This window comes from Equus asinus, chromosome 7, assembly GCF_041296235.1.
Source record: "Equus asinus isolate D_3611 breed Donkey chromosome 7, EquAss-T2T_v2, whole genome shotgun sequence".
Classification (NCBI taxonomy): domain Eukaryota; kingdom Metazoa; phylum Chordata; class Mammalia; order Perissodactyla; family Equidae; genus Equus; species Equus asinus.
Genome location: NC_091796.1, coordinates 18,321,386 through 18,338,810, shown reverse-complemented (window position 1 = coordinate 18,338,810; position 17,425 = coordinate 18,321,386). Strand labels below are relative to the sequence as shown.

The 17,425-nt window shown below is 41.1% G+C and overlaps 1 protein-coding gene across 8 annotated transcripts in view; it reads right to left on the bottom strand.

Moving 5' to 3' along the window:
• The window catches only part of ALPK2 (alpha kinase 2), a 119,911-nt gene that overhangs the window by 63,672 nt on the left and 38,814 nt on the right, over window positions 1-17,425 (bottom strand). For all 8 annotated transcript variants that reach the window (XR_011504385.1, XM_070512939.1, XM_070512938.1 and 5 more), the window contains one exon: window positions 10,289-12,020. Coding sequence is in view for 7 of the 8 variants with exons in the window: in XM_070512939.1 (XP_070369040.1) it covers window positions 10,289-12,020 (1,732 nt within the window). In the remaining variant the exon portion in view is untranslated. The remainder of the gene's footprint in view (window positions 1-10,288; window positions 12,021-17,425) is intronic.

Sequence of the window (17,425 nt, the reverse complement as noted above, 5' to 3'; positions counted from 1 at the left end):
GTCTCTCTTCCTCTTCTTATAAGGACACTAATCCCATCATGGGGGCTCCATCCTCATAAACTCATCTAAACCTAATTATCTCCCAAAGACCCCACCTCTAAACACCATCACACCGAGAGTAAGGGCTTTAACATGTGAATTTGGAGGAACACAAGCATTCAGTCCTCAACACCTTGCTTACCATTGTAGAGTGGATTTCCCTCTGGGGGAATTTGGCATCTCACATAATACAGTCTTACCACAAATGGTTCTAGGAAATGACAAAGAAATGAAATTTTATCCATATTTATTAATTCCATTTTTAACAATATTAATATTAATGTTTAGGTCTCTTGGATGCTTATGGGGCCTCTACTTGGCATCTAACTTTCAGCATCTATGTTCATGATCATGCTATTTCCTCAATAAGAGAAACATTCTCTTGCTGGATTTTGGACAGTCTCTTAAAGGATTTAGAAAAGTTGTAATATATACACTATTTTTCCTGTGGAAAAATGGAATGGAGCTTACTTATTTAGTAAAGTAGCTAGAAGAGGAGCCATTTCCTTTCTAAAACCACCAATTACTGTCAACTACCTTAGGTAAGAGTAAAATAAGTAATTTTGAGACTGACTCATTTATGCTCGAATTGCAGTGAGATGTAAGGACATTAAACTGAGAAAAATGACCAGGGCTTTAGCTTATGGTCTGCCAACGACCCCATGCTGGGATCATAGGCAAAGAGCTTAATCTTTCTCTCATGAAATTCTCAGTTTCTCAAGGGAAGAGACGACATATATATTATATATATTGCTTTGCTTACAAGCATTTTCTCACATCCTTAGATATTTTGAAATGATTTAATGGCTGCATAATGTTCCAAAGAATTGTGTACCACAATATTCAACCATCCTCCACCGCCTCGTTGTTAAATATTTAGAATGTTCCCAATGTTTCATTATTACAAATCATGCTGCAATGAACATTACTGTCCAGCAAGCTCTGTTTATATCTCTGATCATTTTATTAGGTTAATTACTGGACCTAAGTTTGCATTTTAAAAGTATTAGTAAATATTGCCAATTTGCCGTCCAGAAAGCTCGTACCAGTTTGTACTTCCACAGCAGTGTAGGAGAAAGCCTGTTTCCTCACAGTTTTCTCAGCACAAGGTATTATCACTTTAAAAACAATCTTTGAAAATTGAGGAAGGAAGGAAGGAATCGGGGAAGAGAAGGGAGGAAGTTGATAAGTTTATTATGTAATTGTACTTTTTTAATGAATTGCTTATTTGATTTCTTTGCCTATTTTCATACATTGTTTTCTTTGCCTATGCATCACGAGTACCTTTCCACGCTTCTATTTGTTTTTAAATTCTGTTTATGGTGTTTTTTATATGCAAAGTTCTTACATTTCTGATTTATCCATTTTTTTCCCTTTTATGCTTAGAAAGGCTTTCCTCACCATAAGATCCACATTTTCTTCCACTTTATTTGATATTTATTTTGTTGGCTGATGTAAAATCAGAGATTCACAAGACTTTAGTGCCTTGTAAGCAGAACTTCGTGTTTAACCCTTCAGTTCCCACTGAGGAGAGAGCCCCAAAGAGGAGGAGAAACGACTCCAGGCCATACGGCTCGTCGATGACAGAACCAGGACTAAAATCAAGGATTCCTAGGCTCCAGTTTGTTTTCCTTTTTAAAAAAATTAGTTTTCAATAATACATATAATAAATGAATACAGTTTCCTTTAAGAATATTATGTTATTAATCATCCCTCCGAATGCAAGATTCCTATTTCCCTCCACAGAGTTAGTCACCATTATCATTTTGGTGTGAATCCTTCCAGACTTAAAAAAAATAATTTCATTTGCTTATATATGTATGTAAAAATAACATATACTATTATGGGTTGGTTTGGGAGGGCATAAAGATATCATGTCATATGTGTCATTGTCCAATATACCTTTCTCACTCTACTTTATGTTTTGAGATGTCCATCATTTGAACAAGCCACACTTTATTTAGCCATTTTTGCATAAAAGTTTCCTTAGACAAACAATTCTGCAATGCACATTATGGTACATATCTCCTTGGGCCCATGTGCAAGCTTTTCTCAAGAGCAAATACTGACAAGTGACATTACTACCTAATGGGTAATACCCTTTTTAATTTTAAAAGATATCACCAAATGACACTCTTGCTGGCAATGTACCCATTTCTCCACAATCTCAACAATTTGATATTATCATCCTTTAAATTTTTTGTCTATCTATGGATGAAAGATGTTATATATATATATATTTTTTTTTTTAAAGATTTTATTTTTTCCTTTTTCTCCCCAAAGCCCCCCGGTACATAGTTGTGTATTTTTCGTTGTGGGTTCCTCTAGTTGTGGCATGTGGGACGCTGCCTCAGCGTGGTCTGACGAGCAGTGCCATGTCCGCGCCCAGGATTCGAACCGACGAAACACTGGGCCGTCTGCAGCGGAGCACGCGAACTTAACCACTCGGCCACGGGGCCAGCCCCGAAAGATGTTATATTTTTAAAATTTATATTTTCCTAATTATTCATAAGGTTTTACTTCTCATATGTTTATTAAACATTCGTATTGCCTCTTTATGAACCTCATATTTATTTATTTTTACTTTTTAAAAATTCAGTTAGGAATATTTTTATCTGTTTTTCATATACTTTGGAAATTAATCTTGGTCTATTACATATGTTCTATATATTTCTCCTGGTGTGTCACTTTCATTTAATTTTGCTTATGGTTGATGTAGTCAAAATTATCAATTTCTTTTTTGGTGGTGTTCTTTGTATCCCAAGATCTTATGGTTTTCAAAGTCATAAAAATAGTTTCCAATATTTTTTTCTGGTAGTTTGCAGTTTTATTTTCTTATATTTAACTCAGAGAACCACCTGGAGTTTATTTGGGGTCCATTTTAAGGTACTGGCCTTATTTTTTTTCCCATATGGATGGCCAATTTTGTCAGCGGTGAAGATTTTGTTTCTTCCCTACAACTCGAGAGGCTATTTCTATCATAAACCAAATTCTAGTATATTCTTGGGTCTGATTCTGTGCTCTGTTTGGTTTATCTATTGATCTATTTGGGGTACTCCCACACTGTGTTGATGACCATAGCTTTATCATTTACATTGATAGATGATTGGTTAGTCCAATATTTTTTCTATCTCATTTCAGCGAAGCAAGTTCATTTTTAGTCACAGCAAAAAAAAGACGACTAAGGCACGTCTCCAGCATTAGCTCCCGCCTGAGGCAGTGATGAGAGATCTGCTACAGCGACTAAAACCCACCCTCGCAGCCAGATGACCCTCCTCTCACCAGCTTCCACTGCTGCCACCCAAATTCCTGTCACTGAACTACTCCTCAAAATAAAGCTCAGCTGTAGATGGCACACCTGTTCTGGATTAGTTACAATAAATCAGGCTCTGTATTTATTTCAGTGGCCGGACAGGTGAAGAACAAGCCGCATTTATAGCGAGCCAACTAGAAAGCAGAGAAAAATTCAAATCATGAGGTTTTTTTCCTCTTAGGGTGAAGAGGTTAAACTTGACAAGCCCGAAACTTCCTGTTGTTTCCAGAATCCTCTGATTCTTTATGGGAACGCCTCACATTGTAGGATTCGCTCCAGGTCTCAGTCTAATTAAGCCCATGGTTTAAATTTTACTGTCCCCTAGAGAGCTTATTAAAAGCGCAGATTCAGCAAGTCTTGGGGCCAGCCCGATGGCACAGGGGTTAAGTTAGCACGTTCCGTTTCGGCAGCCGGGGGTTCGCTGGTTCGGATCCCGGATGCGGACATGGCACTGCTTGTCAAGCCCTGCTGTGGTAGGTGTCCCACATAGAAAGTGGAGGAAGATGGGCACGGATGTTAGCTCAGGGCCAGTCTTCCTCAGCAAAAAGAGGAGGATTGGCAGCAGATGTTAGTTGAGGGATAATCTTCCCCCCCAAAAAAAAGGTCTGGGGTAAAATTTAGAGATCTCTATTTTTAAACATGCACCTTTGCAGGTGATTCCAACACAAATAATCCAGGCCCTCACTTTGATGCTCTGCCCGAGGACTCAGAGCACCTGAGCAGAAGGACACCTGCGGGCCCTCACGGAGGCGGGGTGATGCTGTCTCTGCACTATAACACGTGTTCTGTAATGAGTTAGCCCTAGCAGATGGGTTAACTGGGGAATGACGTCATTATGACCCAGACGCTGCGTTGGTTTATACGCAGTTTTTCCTAAGCAACTGGGCCCTAAATAGCTGGAGTAAATTACAGAATCTTAAGCAGGAAAGGAATAGTCTTTAATTCAGCTTTTGCATTGGCAACAGGGACCCTTTCAAGTCGCATTTTAATAAAATAACAAATGAAGCCTGCCCCAGGCCTCCTCTCTCCTGAGAAGCACGCTCCAGCCCTGAGTGCCTGAGGCAGGTTGACCTCACAGGCCCACGTTCCCAGTGACCCTCTCTGTCTTCCTGGCCTCAGCACCCTCCAGCTTGCTCTAATTACAGGGCTGCCAGCATTTCCACTCAATTATCTTGCGTATTTTTAGCATCTGCCATGACAGCCGTTGGCCAACCTGCGCCACCTCAGGGTGGTCCCTGGGTGGTCCAAGTGAGCTTCCTGGAGACATTTTCTGCTTTTGTCTCTGGTTGTAAAAAGGCCTGTTTATGAAGTGACCTGTGAAGAATGCTATCTTCCCCAGAAGCCCTTATTTTTCAGGTGTTTGATTTTGCAGAATGTGAGGTGTTTTAGGAATGCGTACAATGTACTAGTGCAGAAACGTCTTATGCGTAGAGAATACCCATTGCCTCTGCGGGCCTGTCTGTGGGTCTGGAACCTGGAGACCCCCAGGCCACCCTTGCATTCTACTTGCTGCGGGCTCTAGTTCGCAGGAGCCTGAGCCCTGCCCTAGAACTTCTGAAATCAGGACCTCTGGGGGTGGGGCCTGGGCAACTGTATATTTAGAAAATACCAGGAATGGTTCTAAAGCACAGCTAAGATTCTCAGCCTTGGAGGGTCAGAGAATCACGTGGGAGCTTTAAAACCCCCAACGTCCAGGCTACCCCACAGACCAAATTACATCAGAATCTTTGGGGGCAGAACTCAGGCATCAGAATGTATCAAGGTTCCAGATGTTCCCAGATGTAGCCAGGGTTGAGACCATTGCTTTAGCCTCTTTTCTAATCTAAGAAAGATCTCCTCCTTCTAGACAAGGGCGTCCAGAACTTCAGCGGGCATATAAATCCCCTAAGAATGGGATTAAAACGCAGATTCTGATTCAGCAAGACTGGGGGGGGCGCTGCGATCCTGCATTTTGACCAGCTGGTCTGTGGAGCGCACTGTGAACAGCAAGGCTGTAGGTACTAATGACTTCCCATTGATTACTTAACCCTGGCTGAGTCCAATTAGTGTAGTGAGCCAGCGTATTAAATCATCTTGCACCTCTATAGTACTGGCATTCGGCAGAAGTGGCACAGTGGGCTTTCTGATTAAAAACAAAACAAATGTTTGTGTCACTCCCTGGGTCAGCCATGGAGTGGTGCTGACAAGAGGCGTGACGGCCACGTGCTGAGAGATGAGCGATTATAAACTTCTGCCCTTCCGGTCATCAACAGAGAGATGGCTTATCAGGCTTCTGGAGTCAGTTTTAACAGTTGTTATCTGGGGAGGATGCAGTTTATTATGCAAGTGAATTCAAATCTCAGGTTGTTCTGTCCCAGATATGAAACTATATTGCAAGAAGGTTTAGATTATCTGCTTATATTTTCCTACGCTTAAAAATAATATTTACTTGAGACCTACTGTGTGCCCTGTCTGTCACTGGATGGCCATGCATATTTCAAGCTGCCATATACTCTAGTGTGTTACTGTACCACCTGCCTAGTTACTAGGCTGAACTTAGATTAACATGAAGTTTCATACTACGTTTATCACATGAACCTACTCAGGTGATAAATTTTTATAGATATTAATGTGCACACACACACACACATACACACACACAAGTATAAGCAAAATTAGAAAATCTGAATAAGATCAGTAGATGGGATCAATGTCAGTATCTTGGTTGTGATATTATACTGTTGTTTTACAAAATGGTACCATTGGGGGAACCTGGGCAAAGTGTACCGCGATCTCTCTGAATTGCTTCCTACAGCTGTACGTGCATGTACAATTATCTCAATAAAAATTTCAATTAAAAAAAGGTACAAAACCACTTGTAGCCAGCCCTCAGTATGTCTTTAATATGGGGAGAAAGGACAAATGTAGTAAGGTAAATAAACAAACTACAAATGATAATTCTCATTAAATGTTAACTGCATAATAGGTTCTGTGTTGAGCATTTTACATGCAAGATTTTAATCCTCACAAGACTCTATGAGGTAAGCATTATTATTATTACTATTATTTCTGTTTTAGATGAGGACACTGGGCTGGGAGAACTTAAGTAGTTTTTCCCAGAGTCCCAGAGACAGAAAGCCACAGGACAGGAACCAAACTCAGGTCTGGAGCCCACGACAAATGTACAAAGAATGCTATGTCGCTCTGGAAGGAGAAATCATAGCTAGGGATGAGGAAAGTGCTTTGGGGGAGGTGCAACTTCAAGGACCCCGCAGGATCTTGGCCTTGAAGGACTAGATGAGTTGAGCTGGCAACAAGCTGAGCAATCGAGGGCATTCCAGACAAGATGGAAAAAACCCCACGTCTGAGAAAATGCTTCATTTTCCAGATGAGGAAATCCATGTGTCCGCCTGCTTTGCCTCTCAGAGGTAGATGGAAGCAATATCGTGGAAGGTCTTGAATGCTAGGGAGATGTAGTCAGATCTTCCTGGGTCTAGTTAGCAATTTGTGAGAGCTAATAAGGCACTGAGAAGGCCAAGGTTGTGCGTGAATCACCAGCATTCACAAGGGAACCCAAGAGCAAGGAGCGGAGAGTTTAGCACAAACCAACCCATTCTCAGGGCCACAAGAGCAATGGGAAGCAGTTTCCTAGTGGAAAATTGGTTATATGAAGGGAACCAAAGAATGTACTTATGACAATGAAGGCCATAAAGTGGTTGAGACCAATGATCATTATAATCATACCTGACTATACCTGGAATTTAATCTAGTACTGTATGGCTACTTATTCATTCAATTATTGAGTGCCTTTATATGGCAAGCACTTTCCAAGGACTTGGGATATATCAGTGGACAGAATACAGTGACCAGACTCACAGCCATCATGGAGCTCACCATCTATGCTTAATGCTGACTCCTGATCAGGAAGATTCTTAACTATGAGAACCTAAGAATACATTTCCATACTGTCCACTTGAGACCCCATGACCCCAAAGAGGAATGCAAATCGCTCTGGGGTGAAGCTGGGCAGCTATGCAGAAGGACAGACACAGCACTTTTGATTTAAGAGTGAGGATGACCTTACCCCAGTGTGGCTACGGAGAAACTTAAGATGGGTGGATTGTCAGGTCTTGCCTCTGAGTTGGATCAGGAAAGTGAGATCAAAACCAAGGTGAAGGATTGGTGTTGTGACCCTTGAAGAAGATTCAAGTTAGCCTGGGGTACCCTCTTGGTTTTCCACTCCCAAACTGGGATTAACTTTATAATCTTCCATAAATGTAGAGAAGTTGGGGGCTTTCCAGTGCTAGCCTGAGTAAGTACTATTTGAAGACAAATCAGAACAAGATGGCTTTGCATTGTAAAAGAAGGAAAAGAAGACAGGAAGTAAATACATCTGGAGACATATGTTTGGGCAAGAGGTAGTCTACAATATAGCCTTGTTCTTATAATGCAGAATTAGAGACACGGAATTTTTCTCAGAATGCTAAAAGTAATATACAGATGAAGACAACATACTAAAGATAAGCTGCTGGTCACTGTTTCTACAACAAGACACCTGAAGGTAAGTGAATCAGGCAAGAGTCAAGAGCGGGCAAATTTACTAATATTACCCCCAACCAAAGATTTTTAACCATTTCAAATTTTTAAGCTCCCACAAGCCTCAGATGTCTGAGAATAAATATTTAAAATGTCTTTTAAATTGGTTATGAAAAGACTCACCAATCTTTCTTTTGAACAGTATTATAAAAAGTTTGATTTAGTTCTCGATGGCCCAATGCTTTTTGTCACATTTACAATGATGTTTAGCCATTTGCTGTAAATTTGGCCATACTGTGTATGTGTGTGAGAAACACAGACCTCTCCTACAGTTAGTAACTTTTTGCATGAGTTAAAGAATTTGCACTCACTATGCTGCTTATCCCTGTGGCAAAATTTCCCTGCTTTAGTCCCGGGAAAATAAACGCCACAGATCCAGAGATCCTATCTCTAACTTCAGGCTGCACAGAAGTGCTCTTGAATAGACAGCTTCCACTCAAGTTTCTGGTTGGCCCTCGAGGGAGAGGTTGGCTCTGCTACTGAGCGCAGCAAAGGGAGATGTGGTCCGACTACCTGCAGAATGCAAATTTGCTAAGAAGTCTTGTTCATAGCTCTGAGATAATTGCCTTAGGCGTGCCACACAATGCAGGTCGGACCTTGAACTGATATCTGGTGAGGTGAGTGTGCATTCATGAAGGTGTGAGTGTATAAGCAAGAGTCCCATAAGAATTTGATAGAGACAAGAATGTGCACAAGACACACGACCTTGGTCTCAGAGATGGCCCATTTTACATAGCTGCATTGCCAGTACACAAGGGAGCTTGCTGGTCACCAGGACTCTCAATCTCAGAACTCGGGTTAGGGCACAAGCGGAGGGTGACAAAGGGGGCTCCTTCCTTTAGGCAGTTGAGGGAGCTGGAAATTGCCTCCCACAGTGGTGGGTCTAAAACTAACATTGTCAATAGTCCCCTCCCCTCCATACTCCTTTCTGGCCACTTTAACTACCCCCACCCCCGCAACTTTTAATAAAGTAATTTGCCCAGTGAAACTCTCAACATGGATGAACAACTGTAAAAAGGCACTTAGCTGAGCCAAAAAGATCATTTTATGAATAGAAAAAGAAATGCTATAGTCATTGACATGAAAAAATTAATGTTGTAACTTAGTTTTGTAGTAATATTTGGCCAAACCACCTCCATAAACTTATCTTGGGCATGAATCTGTGGCCACTGGTGTGTGATCAGCAAACTGGCATGTGTTAACCAACTAGGATAAAGCTGGCTCTCTGCAAAAAGTAAAGGATAAATGTAGCTATATTTATATAGCTAATTTGGCCAGTGGAACAGGATAATCTACTCAGAAAGAAGCTACCTCAGAGTTGGAGATTTTTAGATTGGCTATTTTATTACTGGGTCTTTGGAAATCAATGTATTAAATTTTTACTTTTTCACAGAGAGAGTTCAATAACTTTGAGTGCATTTTGCAATATTTTATTTTCTTTGGAGTATATCTAGTCTTCTATAAAAACAATACTAGGTTCACACTAGAAAGTTGGGGGAAGGGAGAACACAAGTATAGTAAAAATAATTAACAAATAACTTTCCTTATGTATTACAAAAATCAAATCTTGACCACAGTAGAGCATCATTTCAAAGCCCATTTGGAACCTTTTAAAATTAAGATTATAATAAATTCATATATCAAGCACAACATCCTCTGTGCATTAATTATTCCCATTAATTCAATTCCATCTCTTTCAAATACACCCCCAAGTCAGTAATAGGGTAAAATAAATTTACTTCCTGGCAGTATTTTCTTGGTCTCTTTTATACTGTGTGGTCTACACAAAACAAAATAAAATACACATACAATCAAAAATGCCCCACCAGCACAGCAAAATCTACTTCTACTTTCTCCAGCATCACTAAGTAAATCCTACAAGTCTTTTCGTATGAACTATGAATTCTGATTAAAGACAGCACTTACTATTTTCAAAGTGCCCCCGAAAAATGACTGAAAAGAATGTTTTTTTTTTTTCTTTTAGAGGCTACACCCAAAACATTTGCTTGAAAAACTTCCTGAATAGTGACATGCCCTGGTAAAACCCAGGCAGTAGACAAAATATCAGATTTCTTTTTCCAGCTGTCCAGAATCCCATTAGTGCCTCTTACTTCTATCTGTCTTGGGCTATAATTAGGATGGCTTAGGGTTTATCTGGGCCTTTTTTCAAAACCAGATTTCCTTCCCAGCAGTAGCAGCAGCAGCAGCAGCTGTTCTCCACAAGTATCCCGACGGTATTGGGGGACTTACTTTGATTTACATGGTGGCACAGCGATCGTGAATGTGAAGTGAAGGAAGACACACACACACACACACATACAAATAGTTGTATCTTGTAATTTTCAAAAAGAGGAGTCTTACCTGAGGATGGTCACTCCAGTCTGGAACCCGGCTCAGTTCAAACAGCCTATTAACCCGCACCCCTCCTCCCTTGAAGGGTGAGTTCCCTTCTTTGGGGAGTGAGCCTGGCGTAGTTTGTGGGGTTTTTGCTTCTTGCTCTGCTTCGGCTGAAACAGCACATTCTCCTGCACGGAACTGGAAATTCAGACCAGTCGCTTCTGCTTTGGCATGAGAACTTGCTCTTTTATCACCCTGGGTTAGTGGGTGCTTAACAGGTTCTTTGGGATAGAGGAGATTAAGGGTGTCTTCTGTTGCACTTTCTTTCACGTTGGGGTTCAGCTTCTTGGGTTTTCCCTTAATTCCTGGTCGCCTCACCCTGGCAGGTTTCTCTGAACCTCTCTTGCTCAATAAATCCTCTTCCCCTACTCGTTTCTCCACTACGGTCTTCAAACACTGCTTCATCCCTGACTTTTCTAATTCACCAGATAAACGCTTCATCTCTGTCTCTGTCACCGCTTTATCCGTGTTTAGCAGATTGTCACTGGCAAATTCCTCTCCTTGGTTGCTGTCTCTGGTTTCTCCTTGAACTCCTTGATAATCATTTTCAGCAGCCTCAGAAGCAATGGGTAGTTTATATCTCCCCCGGTCCATCACCGTAGACGTTCCATCCTGGTGAGGTCCCAAAGTCAGAGTCATCCCTGTTTGCAGGGATGAGGAACTGTGGGTGGTGGCTCCGCTTCTCCTTATCCCCACTTCTTGGGGTTGTGAGTGATAACCACAGAAGCCAGTGGTGGCATCCATAGGCCCAGTGTCATCTGACACCCGAGGCCCACAACCCATTTCACTGAGGAGGTGCTCACACCCACCCAGGCAACACTCACTGAATTCCATCTCTTCGTCATCGCTTTCTAATAAAAAAACATGCTCAGTTCCCTGCAGGTTCCTTTGCCAAACTGCATTAAAGTAATCCGTCATAACATCGGAACATTCCAGATACTCCAGGTCATCATCTGAAAACTCCTCGGTGCAGGTTAGGGTTATCTCTGGGCAAAGTTCATAGTCACTGTCAGAGTCTTTGCTGGAAACCTGTGGGCTGAGTTGCTTGTTGATCGTGGCTCTCTCACCTGGGTAAACGGATGCGACTGCCTCTGACAGCAGTAGGCTGAAGCTAATGCATTTCTGTACTTCAGGATTTTGAAGACTGGAGATCAAGACATCATCATTAGGGCCATCATCATTTAAGGCACCATCCATTGACCTTGACACTTTGGAATGCACTGTGTTCTGGCAATGTATATCTTGTTTATCGGGAATATTACTCGAATTAGGAAAAAGTAATCCATCTGCAATGTCCTCTGTGTTATTTGGATCATAAGCCGCTTCAGTTTGCCCGGTTCCTTTAACATCCAAGGGATTTTCAGAACTGGATGCACTAACATCATTACTGGCCAATAACTGGAGTGACCATAAACAGTTGAATTTGGAGGAAGGGGAATCAGCTGACATGGGAGCACCCGAGGAGGGGCTGTCTTCTTCCTTATAAGGATGATCCTTCCCACCAAGTTGATTTGTGCTTTCCTGCTCAGATGTCTCTGTTTCATGTTTCCAACCTGTGTCCCTGTCATCTTCTGGGTGAGGAGAGACTTGTAGGTTCTCTAACGAGCACTCAACTTCAATGGAAGCAGAACAGCAGATCATTCCAAAACAGTTTTTAGCAGAGACTTGATAAACAGCAGTGTCATTTTTGGTACAGCTAGGATGAAGAGAAGACACAGGTAAGCTTGCCATGTCTGGACGTGCATGCCAACATTTCTCACACCATGGCACGCACGGAAAATGGCCGTGGTTTGCATTGCACACTCAAGGAGACCTGTGGTGTCTCCGGCAAAGGGGTTGTGGTCAGAGGCAACCAGTTTCCAGGAATCAGCATTTTCCCTTAAGACTTTGCACAATCTTACCCCACACTGAAAATGCTGAGAATTACTTAGATGAAGGGGGAAACGTTTTATATGCTAGTTTCTTCTTCTCTCCTTTTAAGTTATTTTTATGTTACAGGAATTTGAAAATCTCACTCTATATTCTGGAGTGAGATATTGTACACAAATAACCGAAGCATTCTACTTCACGTAGTGGAACAGCGTAAGCAACCACTCTTTCTAAGACCAGGCTAAGAAGGCACGGTTCTTGCCAGGAGGCTGTAAAGATAATTAATTGGATCATGTGTTTGAAGAATAGTGCCATTTCCTCTGTAATTTAACATGACTATTAGATCTAAACCTCAGTCTGTGAGCCCCTCTGGCTGGAAACCTGTGTCCACATGCCATCCTGACTTACATAGTCCAAGCCTGGTGTTTGCTTTGGCCCAGCAGGGAAGAAACTGAATCCTGGATCACACCAAGCCTGCCCTCCCTGCTCCAGGAGGGATGGTGCTCTTTGGACCCTCCCTTTATTGACTGGAGCCACACTGAGCCTGGAGCCTGACCTGCTTTGCTGACTTTTCCCACTAGGACCCTGCTCCAGGCTCTGCGGTCCCAATAAAAATTTGTTACACTTGCTTTATAATTTGTACTCTTATTGATCTCATTCAACCTCATTGTAATTGCAACATTGCTGATCTCACTCTATGTATTATCCAGCTCAGAAGTCGACAACCATTTTCAGAAGGCAGGAGCTGTGGGTCTGACTTGGACTTAATGGCGATGCTTAGATGTTTATTGACTGATCTGTGTAAAATGTGAACAAATATGTAACTGAGGAGGGTCAGTGTTAGATGCTCACAGCTACGACACACACAGTCTTCCTTATCCTCGCTCTTTCTCACTGGAGGGACCCGTTTGTCTCCTCGAGATCATATGTGCTCAGAAGCCCTCATCATTGGGTGCCCATTCACATAGACTTCATTTTTGGAAATCATAGACTAATTCCAATTTCATTAATATCTTGTTTTGTTAGTAACCTCGATCCCAAGTAGAAGCCACTCAGGGGTGGCTGAGGTTCATCAAGCCCGACCCATAGCTAATATCCAGCTTTGTCTTGGCCAACAGCATGGGGAGACTGAAATTTAGGGTAACTTTTTGGGGGAAACAGTACCGACTCCTGTCTACTTCACAAGGTTATTCTGAGGATCAAATGAGAAAATCAATGTGAAGGGGCTTTGCAAAGCAGAAACTTTATGCACATGTATGCTACAAGAATGTGGAAGTGCTAAAATGATAATGATATGATATGATAGAGGTGTTAGCTAACTCTACTATCGCAATCATATTGCAATATAAATGTATCAAATCAATATGTTGTACACCTTAAACTTAGACAATGTGGTATGTCAAATATAACTCAATAATTAAAAGGAAAAGATGAGGAAGTGCTAAGGCCAGGTCACCTCTGGTTCCCAAGAAGTGTGCAGAAGAATCAGCAGGGAGCTCTATTTAAAATTCTTGAACCAGAATCTGTGGGTAAGGGGCCTGAGAATCTGCTTTTAAAGATCCCAAACACATTCTGTTACAAACTGTCTTTGGCCCACCCTTGGAGACATCCTCATCCTTCTCATCATTAATTAGGCTTAGGTCTTCTCAATTAAAACTGAGGAAGGATGGAAAAAGGTGATTTTTGCCTGAGTTTCACCTTGATTGTGCATGTCTTTCCCTTCATGCCTTTTCCCATTAGTTCTCGGAGATTTGGCGTCAGTTAAGAGCTTACAAGGAGCATAAAACAGCACCAGGGGCTACTGGAAAATCCCTGATGTATCCAGGCCATGATCCCTCTGCCAGAGAAACCACTTACCCTGAAGGTACCACGACCGTGTGGAAAGATGAGAAAGGAAGAGAAGAAGATAAGGCCAAAAGGCACAAAGAACCAGGTAAGAAATCAGTAAAGGAGGGGAACAGAGATGGTTCTCAAGAATCAAGGAGGGAAAACAAAACGAATTTTAGAAAAGTATGGAGAAAATAACTGGGCTAAACACATTTAACTTCTGAATGACTAAGTAAACAGATGGGAAAATGTTATGATTTAGTAATGTATGATTTTATAGAACATGTGTTTTAGCTGATATAAGATTTGACAAGTCATCCTAAGTACACTACAGAGGAAAAGAAACTGGATTAAGTATAATTAACTTCTCACTGGCTAATGAACGCCTTGAGAGAGTTATGGTTTGTGGTTGACATGTCTTGGATAATTATCTCTAAGCATCCTAAAGAGGAAGTGCAGAAAAATAGGGCAAGGGACCCAGAACTTGTTGAACGCTTCCGCTGTTAAACAATGTGCTAGCCGATCCCTGTGTGCAGAACTGAGGCTGAGAAAAGTTGAAGAGTTTCCCCAAAGTGACCAAGCTGGTAAGTGGTGGAGCTAGGACAGGAAACGAGAGCCTTCTGACTCTGAAGCCTAGCTCTGTTTATCCTGTTAGGAAACTAACATTCAGAGAAGGGAAAAGACAGAGTGTAGATAGATCATTTTTGCAAATAAGTGTTTCTGTCCTATGTTTTCACCTTGATGGGTCAAGTGACAATTTGTGTAGAATATATACCAATATTATGTTAAGAGCTGAGGAAGAGTCAAGGAGATGTGAGGGACATCATGTTCAGCCCTAAAACAACTAAAAATCTACTGTTTTTCTAATATTAGATATCATAATATGAATTTCTCAGAGAACCTTGTAGGTCACTTCTGTGCTGAGTTGCATGGTACAAAGTTCAAAGAGTCTTCAGTGGTAGCAGTTGAAATGGCGAGAGTAGGGTCTGGGTTTAGAATCTCTGCAAGATGCTAGCAGAGTAAGCTGTGTGCCCCACAGTGATCTGACAGGAATGCAAACCATCCTGGAAGAAATTCCCTGAACAATTAATTGTGTTCCCTCCTTGCATACCTTTCCTGTTGGCTGAAGGAAGCAGCCACATTCCTTCACCTTGTTGTGAAAGTCTTGCTTGAATACTCCAGGTTCTTTCTAAATTGATCATTTCCATGTTAAAGGAAAAGAGGGACCATGTGACCTTAAGAGGTTGGGGTTTCTTCTGAGTTCGAACCCCCTGGATTGGTCCAAACCAGAGGTTCTGAAACATTTTGGAAAAAGGACCCCTTTACACTTTCAAAAATAATTGAGGACTCCAAAGAGCGTTTGTTCATAGGAATTATATCTATCAAGACTTATATTAAAATGAAAACTAAGAAAAATTTAAAACTATCTATTCATTTTAAAACAACAAAAATAAACTTATTACATGTTAGCATAAATAACATATTTTTATGAAAAATACCTCTACTTTTCCAAAACAAAGTAAAATTTCATAAGTAGTGCTTTACATTTTTTCATGTATCTTTAGGCTTAATGGAAGACAGCTGGATTTTTGTATCTGCTTTTGCATTCAATATGATGCAATACTTTGTTTGGGTTGAAGTATATGAAAAAAATCTGGCCTCACATATAGCTGGAAAAGGAAGGAGTATTTTTATAGTCTTTTCATATGATTTCAGATAATCTTTTTTGACACTACACAAAGATTAGCCGCAATGTGGAATCTGAAACCTTATTGATGAACTTTCCCTACTAGTTACATAAAATCTATTAGTCCATGTTGCACTTTACATGCATCTTTTATGCATGATGATTTTGTAACATCATGTATTGGTCATTTTGGAAAAACTTAGTTCATGAGATCTTCTAAATATTAATATATTTCATCATACAATATTTTTAAAAATCACATTCATTAATACAATTTTGAAGCATTGGGAAACTGCCAAGTTTATGATGAAGAATACAAGTTTTCCAAATTTCTAGTAAGGGAAATAATATGAATACTAATTTATCATAATGATATAAGTCAATTCTGTGCTAAGTTCCATGGGAGAAATAGAAGGCAAAGGGTATCAGTAAAACTGGTGAAATAAGGACCTCTGGAAATTTTCTCCTCCTTAAAAGCAGTAGAAACACCAGCAAGATTTGTCTGAATCAACTTCTTCAGAACTCTGGAAACTAAACAAAAGCAATCTGGGGAGCATTTATTCATGGAAAATCACTGAATCTCAGTAAGAATAACAAATTCTCTGGCATTTTAACTTGCCCTCATCCTATCCCCATCCTCAGCTCCATGATAGTGTTGTAAACCAAGAGACCACAATCGCGGTGAAAACCAGGGGCCTGGCAGCCACTGGAGGGGACAGAACAGGGGTGGGAGCAACTCCACAGCCCCATTCCCAGGGAACTGTAACTGTTCGACCTGTCTGGTGGTTCTCTGGAAGGTCCCACTCACAAGACTGTCTTTATGTGATCTGACTCAGAGCTCACTTAGCGTGAACATTTTACCTGGGGGTCTTTATCAGAAAAAAATTCAGAGGCAATAGTTTAACATCATGGCTATCTGAGGCAGTGGGTGACAAGTGAGGCACACAATAGGCTAACCAGAAAGATCAAAAGGGAAAGGTGAAGAATGAGGTGTCCATGGGAGGCACTGAAAAGTTGTGACATATTCCCGGGCATCTAGAAGGCCATGCACATGTGTGAGGCTGTGAGCATGTCCTGGGATGTGCATATGCTCAGGAAAGACCTGAGAAGACACTAAGCTCTCACCTCTAACTGACCTTAAGGCTCTGTGCTAGCAGGAAGTGAAGGCTAAGGCAGAGTTGTCAACTGCCTGGCTGAGCACTAAAGGCATGCCCCAACCTGCACACATCGCCCCTCAACAAAAACTGGGAGACTTACTGGTTCTAGGCATCTGAGGAAATCTCTGTCCAATCATTAGTTGACCACTAAGCTAACTGAGCAGAGACTTCAGTGCCCACAAACAACAAAGAATACAGATTTTAAAGAATTAGTTCACAAAAATCACTAAACAAACAAATAACAAGCCCTGAGAAGGCATTTGATTTCCAGTGTTGCCATATTATATTGATTTCCACTGAAATCATTGCTTCCATTGAAATCCAACACTGATTTCCAGTGTTGCCATATTATATTGTTTGTAACATCCAGTTTTCACCAAAACTACAGAACATGCAAAGAAAGAATATAGTATGGTCCACATACAGGAAAAAAAGCAGTCAACTGAAACTGCCCATAGACTTGCTAGACAAAGACTTTAAATTAGTTATCTTAAGTATGTTCAAAGAACTAGAGGAAACCATGTCTAAAGAGCTAAAGCATGAGAACAATGTCTCAATAAA